This window comes from Marmota monax, unplaced genomic scaffold, assembly GCF_021218885.2.
Source record: "Marmota monax isolate L192 unplaced genomic scaffold, Marmota_monax_Labrador192_F-V1.1 WCK01_AAM20220418_F8-fsc00001, whole genome shotgun sequence".
In the NCBI taxonomy this organism is placed as follows: domain Eukaryota; kingdom Metazoa; phylum Chordata; class Mammalia; order Rodentia; family Sciuridae; genus Marmota; species Marmota monax.
In genome coordinates this window covers 25,224,440-25,231,788 of record NW_026693777.1, presented here as the reverse complement: position 1 = coordinate 25,231,788, position 7,349 = coordinate 25,224,440, and the positions used below count along the sequence as shown (strand labels likewise).

Genomic DNA, 7,349 nt, shown 5'->3' with positions numbered 1-7,349 from the left:
CCGCTCAGCCGCTGCGGAGCAGAGGAAAGGCAGTTCAGCTCGGGTTTGGTGCCAGGTGTTCGGCTGGCCCTAGGCGTGCGGGGGAGAACTGTGTAACTAGGATCCATGTTCAGCAAACAGAGCTCCCCTATAAGCGCCACCCTACTGTTCTTTCCTGGAAGCTTCTATTCCAATTCGGAGTCAAGACTGAGCTGTTCTCGCCTAGAGAATAGGGTTCGAGAACGGCGGTGCCCAACCAGGAGATGCCTTTCTTTCTCCCTGTAGCTCAAGGGGTTCTTATCTGCTAAGCCAAAAACTCGGGAACTGCGGGCCAAATCCCTTGGCCTTTGAGAATTTAGGAAGCTTCATTCTCAGCCAAGAGGTCAAAGTGAGCAGGCAGCCAGGACCCAAGCAATCTTGTGCTGAGATTTAAGAAAGAAACAAAAACAAAAATCGTCCGAGTATTTTTTTTTTTTCATCTCACTTGGCAAAATGCTGTAAGGTTTCATTCTAAAAACACGTTATTTAAAAGCCGTTGTCCATTACTTTTGGCTATCTTTATGAGATCTGTAGAGGAGAAAAGTGGCTCTTGATTCAGTTAAACTTTGACGCCGAGAAGGTAAATTGGAGGTCCCTTAACAGCTGGTTCTCGAAGATTTCCTCGAGGGAAAAAAAATATGGTTAGTTCCCCTAATGATAGATCTAAAATGATTGCCAAGAAAACTCAGAGCAATATCCAGCTTTCTCGCCTTCTCTCGCTTGTCCCTCTTTTTAGCCAGACTGAGCAGAGGATGACGGAAAGAGGCATATTGTGCAATTTCTTATTAAACACATCTGGAATATACGCGCTCTGGATCGAGTGCCAGGGATTTTACAAAGAGTTTATGGCTGTGACAGAAAATTGTCCTTTTAACGAGTTTACAAGCAGTAATCACGGGGGCTTTTACAGGACCGGCCTTCCTTGCTCCTCGCCAGATCTGTAGACATTTCCAAGATTCACCAACCAAAGGAGCAGGAAGTGGGCCGGCGCACCCTGGGAGACAGAACTTCCACGAGTCTAAAATTATGCCAGGGGAAGCTGGAAGAGTCGGGGGTAGTCATCGAAGTAGGAAGAGAGGGCATGTAAGAAATTAAAGTAATTGGCCCTTCCTTATTTTCCAGAGAGATTTCCGCGGCATCTTTTGAAGCCTGCCAGGGTCAATGAAAGCTATCTTTGTGCAGGGTGTTTGTTTTGGGGAGTGAATGTGAAGAATGTGAGGAGATTCCCTGTGAGAGCCCCTCCTGCAGAGGGTGGCATTTCTCCGTGGCCCAAGACGTGGAGAATAAACACCCTCGTGACTTAAATAAACACCGATTTAATGATCCAAAACACTAACAAGGGAGATCGGGACCCTGAGCTCCCAACCCAAATGATGGTCTCTGAGCGGCTGTGTGTACATCTGTCCATCACTGAGGGGAAAAATGACTTTATAAGTGACTACAGTTAAAGTACAGTACCACTTCTTCCTTAAACTCAAAACAATTGGACAGTTTTTTGTTTTAATCTCATAAGAAGGCCTTAATTTCCCCCACATACTTCAGTCTCTTAGATCACAACAGAAACATTAAGAAAGAATAAGAAAAGAATATATTAATGGTGACACTTACGGATGGGAAAAATAAAAATTATGAAAACGTCATGTCAGAAAATAAATAGACTCTCTCTGGGGAACAATATTTTACAAAGCACAAACCAGCCGATCCTGTTATCCTGAGTCGAATTTTAATAAATAATGCCACTTGTTTCACTAATTTTAAAAGCTAAATACAGAAGATACATCATTTTGCTCCAGGCAAAAATAACATGGAGCCTACATGATTACTGGGATTTTTCTGGACACTATCCCGCAGCACTGTAAAAGAGTTCCTGTCCTGCTGGTCTGCTTTCTGTTTGTACAGATTAATTCACAATGCTTAAATCCTTGTTCAAGTTCCTTTCCCCCACCCCAAACAGATAAATTATTTTACTTTCACAGTCTTACCATAAACTTATTAACACAAAAGAGCTGAGTTAACATATGAATGCTGTGAAGAAGAGCTAGTGGTAAACAAAACTGTGTTATCTAATAATAATAAAAAATAAATACCCTAAGGCTAAATTCACTATCTGTCATATAATTAACCCAGTCCTTACTCTTGGTTCAGGTGAAAGCCTTCAAAGTGCCCTGCAATTCATAACCACTATTAAGTAAAAAAGGAAGAAAACTTTAAAAAAAAAAAATAGGGCCCAAAGACACTACTCACCTTTCAGAAACAGAATCATACTCCTGGTGTTCTACTGAATTTTAATTTAGACTGGTTTAGGTACAATAGAAAAGAAACCTGAAAACACATGCTGTTTTAGTAACAAATACCAGGTTGCCAGATTTGTTGGCATACTTTTGCAAGCTAGAAACTAGGAACAGGAGAAACCCCTTAACAGGAGTAGGAGACAGATATGAAAGCTTTGTGGGCATGAGAAGTAATGGCATTCAGGAAAGTGTTTTTCACATTGGTACATTTTTAGTTTGTCATTAAAAAAAAAAAAAACCCAAGAAAACAAACAACCAAAAAACCCTACTAAATTTGACAAAAATAGTTATATTACTAATGGTCACTTCTATTTCTAACTGCTTCACATAGAGAGCATTAAGACATTTAGGCACTTGTTTTCTCCCTAATACTGTTCTTTTTATTTTACTCTACATAAAATTATTTAACACCAAATATGAAAAATGTAAACTTAATTTTCCCATCAAAAAATTATAAGATTTTATTTTTTCCTATTCACCTTAAGAATGCAACCAGTTCCTCCCAGGCTGGAGGCTGTTATTTTCACTACTATTTTGATCTCTGTTTCTCTTTCTCTCTCTCCTCTCTCTCTCTCTCTCTCTCTCCTTTTCTCTTTTTTCTTTTCCCTTTTCCTCTTCCCCTCAAATTTCTCCATAAATAAATTAAAAGAAAATACTTAAAATCCAGTTGATTTATAATTACCATTAATTAGAAAAGGAAAAACAAAAAGCAAGTCTATTGAAGTGGGTGCATGGGTTTCCAAATCCAAGACTGGGTGCTTTTTTTGTTTGGGTTTTTTTCCTGATTCTGCACTGGGAGGGGAAATGCACCAGGGGAAAGAGAGAGAAGAGGGAGGCTGTTTGAGATGGATGTTGGTTTTGATTTTTAAAAAGACATTGTGAACGTCCACCATTCCTTTATGCGCGAAGAATCCCAGAAACAAGCTGCAAAAATGTTCCTGATTTCTATTTACAAGTGTCCCTAGTTGCTGCAATTGGTTGCTGCTCCAGCCATCCCTTTGAGGCCCCAATCCCATCCCACTTAGGACCCCAAGTCCACCAGACTGGAGGTAAGGGGGCCGAGCAGAGAGTCCTGGAGCTGATGCTGATGGGCCTGCAGGCCATGGCTGGGCTGAGAGGCCGTGAGGCCTGGGAGAGAATAGTTTGAGCTCCTGGCGTGGCCCATATTGCCCTGCAGCAGAAGGACCGAGTTCTGGTCTGGACTTTGGGGAGGTGAGAATTCCTCTTCTGAGCTGGACATGAGCGGCTTGCCCCCTTCCAGAGGAGAGAGTTGATTCTGCTTGTTGGAGGAGGAGTTATTGTTTTCGGTGTTCTCCCTAAGAAATAGAGGACAACACCATATGGTTAAAAAACAAAAAAAGTGTGAGGAGAGGGGAGGGGAGCTAAAAGGAGGAAAGAGTCATTGTACAATCTGTCACCAACCCAAAAGGAGGAGCTTTGCCTTCTTACCCATCCCTAAGGGTCCTGGGGGAGGTGAGGAGGCAGAAGAGATTGGAGAAATGGGGAGCTAAAGGAGATTCTGACGCTGGGATCTAGATCCCCTTCTCTTCCAGATTTCGGAGAGTCAAATACTTTAGTGTTTATTTGAAACAAACAAAAAATGTGTTCTTAATTTTGTTCAAGCAATAATGTTTAAATACCTATCAATTAGCACCATATTTCAAAGTAAGTTTGAAACTCTTCCAGAAAATGGTTGTTGGTGATAAAAGAAATGATCAGGTTTGGGATGAATCAAGTCAATTGCCTGTTTCCTTCTAAAGAAAGAATTAAATATCGAGTCTCCCTGCCCCTGCCCAGAGATTGTGGTTTCGGAGACACAGGACAGGTCATGGGAAGTGGTGTCCAGAGCGGCCCAGTGACCTGAGTAAACACAGGGAGCTCAGCCAGTCTCTCCCATTTCATCAGAGAGCGGGCCCTCGGGCCTGGTTTATAGGACCGCGGTTTTGTAACTAAAGGCTAACTGGAACCTTACGATGCCTGTTCCCGAGTTACTTGTTCACTCCTAAGCCCTTCACAGCTCCCTCGCAAACTCCCCACAAGCACCCACTCCAAACCTCCCTTTCCCGAAAAGGGAGTCGCCCGCCCCCGCGGACTTCGAGCCGGCACCCGGCACCACGCGCCGGAGTGTCAGTCCCGGTACTCGGTGCTGGTTAACTTCAAAATTTCGCCGCTTCCGCCTTTCTAGCGCTCGCGGTCTTCCCCACGCCTAACGCCCGCCTGCCATCCCCTTTCTTTTCCCTTCTTTCCTGGAGAGACCATTTCAGCGGAATTTATCCAGGTTCTACGGTTTTCCAAACAGAGGGAAGGAGGAAGCGAGATCTTCAAGTCGCAGGAGGAGCAGGAGAACAAAAGAAATCTAGCCGGCCCCTGCGCTCAGGTCTCCCCAAAACTCTTTGGCTTCGCGGAGCGCTTTCCCGCCACCGTCGCCTCCCCAGCGCTCTTCCGAATCTGTCAGAAACTCTACAGCGAACGGATGGAGGCTAGCCAGGTGGCCGAGGGTGTTGGCGCGAGGAAGAGGAGTCAGAGACGGGTTAAAAAAAAAAAATACTGCCTTCTGAGCTCCAGGGCGAGAAGTCAGCGACAAGGAGCCCCTTTCCTCTCCCAGGGCGGCGGTGCGGACAGCCCAAAGGACAGGCTGCGGGGCCCGGCCGTGCGCAAGAAAGCACCGCGAGCAGCAGTCCTTTCTGGGATTGGGGCGCCGGGGAGTAAAGGCAGAGACAACTCTCCCAAAAGCTCTCCTTTCGGTGTGTTTCTTTTCGATTCTTTTGTCCTGTCAATGCGGAATGAAACTTCTCAGCCAAAAGACTACCAGGAGACAGCGAGTGAAGAACCGCGCGCTACTGGGGGCAGAGCAGAAGTCTCAGGGCCAGCTTCACCCGAGAGCAAAAGGAGAGAGGTTCGCGACCCTCAGCCCCCACCGAACCGCTTTCCTCGCGATACCAATGACAACTTCCCTTCCTGCTGATCTAAAAACTCTCTCCATCCCCCACTCCTCGCAGCAGCCAGCCAAGGAGGCAGGAAAAACAAACCTAGCGCCAATATTTCCCGACACTCATACCCCAAAGAAACCCACGCGCGGCGCTCAAAGCAAACGAGGCCCCCATCCCTAGCAGACAACCTCAAAGTTCATGAACTTTCTCTGCTGTGGCGCGGAGGCCCGGGCGCCGCCCCGGTGGATGGGCTCCGAGCAGTGGGGAGAGCTAGGTGGCGGCTGCCTGCGGGGGCGGAAAGGGGCGGAGGGGTAAGAAAGACCGCCCGGGGTAGCGCGAGCCTCAGGAAGCACGCAGCGTACCTTTCCTTGGCCTCGGCGGCCCGGTCTCTTTGCCTCCGGTTCTTAAACCAATTGCTGACCTGGGTGGTGGTGAGGCCCGTGGCCTCGGCCAGCTCCCGCTTCTCTCGAGGCGAGGGGTAGGGGTTGTGCGCATACCACTCCCGCAGCACTCCCCGAGACTTCTCCTTGAAGCAGTAGCTGGTCTCTTCGCCGTCCCAGATGGTGCGCGGCAGCGGAAATTTTCGGCGCACCCGGTATTTGCCCACGGCGCCCAGGGGTCGGCCGCGAAGCTTCTCGGCCTCCACATAGTGCGCTTTCAGCCACAGTTGCTGCAGTTTGGGGTGGTTGTGAGGCGAGAACTGGTGGCTCTCCAGGATCTTGTAGAGCTCGCGGAAGTTGCCGCGGTGGAAGGCGACTACAGCCTTGGCCTTGAGCACGCTCTCGTTCTTGTGCAGGTGGTCGCAGGCAGGCAGTGACCACAAGAACCTGCCCAGGCGCTCCAGGTTCCCGCCTTGCTGCAGAACCTCGCACACGCACGCCACTTGCTCCTGCGTAAAACCAAACGACGGCAGCATCGACATGACTGGGGCCTGCCGAGGCGCACCGCCCAGGAGCACGCTGCAGGGAGCACAGCCGGAAAAGCGGGGGGCGGCGGCCTCAGGGAGGGGGGCGCGGCTGCTCCTAACCCCCTCCCTAGGCTTTGCGTAGTCGAAACAGCGAGTTGGAACTTGGGCTGGGCTGCCAAAGAAGAGGAGAAGCAAAAGTGGGGGTAGGGTGCGCTGGACACGGAGCGAGCCGCGCACTCCACAGCCTTTTCGGGCCTCGCTGGCTCCGGCCTGCCGCCGGGTGGATGCTGCTAGTTGCCGGGGAACTTGGTTTCTGTTCTCCTTGCAGCAGCCTTAAAGCGCGCAGCGTCCTCGGCACGCTGATTGGCTGCGGGCGGCGCCTATCCGAGGCTGGCCAGACTGCGCGCCGCCCGGCTGGGCAGCAAGGCCGCGCCGCCCAGCGCGGGGAGGGCGAGGCTGCGGAGCTGGGGGTAGGGAATAGTGGGAGGAGAAGGACTAGGGAGAGGTGGGAAGCGAGGTGGGGTCGGGAGGAGAGAGCCGAGGTGCGGGGGGGCGGTGGAGGAAGTGGGGGGTGAGCGTGTCCGGACCCTGCAACGCGGGGCCCCCCTCTCCAGTGTCAACTAAGGGGAGCCACGCGCATCTTTCTGCACAAATCAACGACTCCAGATATTCTATTTCCTCTTCTCTCCCTCGGCACTCTCGTCTCTGTCTCTTTCAGACTTGCCCTTTCCCGGTGAGCTCATATTTAATTACCTTAATGTAGGAATGAATAAATAATGGATTGATGAATAGCTTATGGAACGCGATAAATAATACAAAAGCAGACCAGGGCTCTGGGTTGCAGGCGCTGGCAGAGTGGCTTCTCTCTGGGTTGGCTTCAGCTCCAAGAGCCAAATCTAATTTCCTCCCAGCCCCCAACCTTCAGCACCCTCCAAAGGGCACAAGTACTCTGAGCTGGATAACATTTCCCTGATTCTCAAAGGGCCGCCACTATTTAGAATCAGGCGAAAAGCTGTTTAGAGCATAGTTGCTGAGAATATAGCGACACAAAGATTCATTTGCGTTTGGGTATCTTGACTTTTCAATGGCTTAAATTGACAGCCTCCTAGACTCAGTTTCCCCATCCGCAAGGTTGCGTTTTCCAATGCCACCTCTGCTGCTAGGAAATGCCGAGAAGCTTTACTTGTCATTAGCAAAAATGCT

The 7,349-nt window shown here is 49.2% G+C and overlaps 1 protein-coding gene across 1 annotated transcript; it reads right to left on the bottom strand.

The window, feature by feature from the left end:
• Nucleotides 1-1,719: 1,719 nt before the first annotated feature.
• On the bottom strand, nt 1,720-6,466 carry Six1 (SIX homeobox 1). The gene is made up of 2 exons (XM_046461399.2): nt 5,602-6,466; nt 1,720-3,625 (listed from the first exon to the last, which is right to left on the bottom strand). Exons 1-2 carry the CDS (start codon nt 6,159-6,161, stop codon nt 3,331-3,333), a joined length of 855 nt encoding a protein of 284 aa, XP_046317355.1. The 5' UTR covers nt 6,162-6,466; the 3' UTR covers nt 1,720-3,330.
• Between the last annotated feature and the right edge of the window lie 883 nt (nt 6,467-7,349).

Excerpts from the sequence above, each read along its gene's own strand:
- Six1 (XM_046461399.2), bottom strand. The coding sequence starts at position 6,161 with ATGTCGATGCTGCCGTCGTTTGGTTTTACGCAGGAGCAAGTGGCGTGC. Across the intron at positions 3,626-5,601 it reads GCCGCCGAGGCCAAGGAAAG|GGAGAACACCGAAAACAATA; the intron begins GTACGCTGCGTG and ends TCTATTTCTTAG.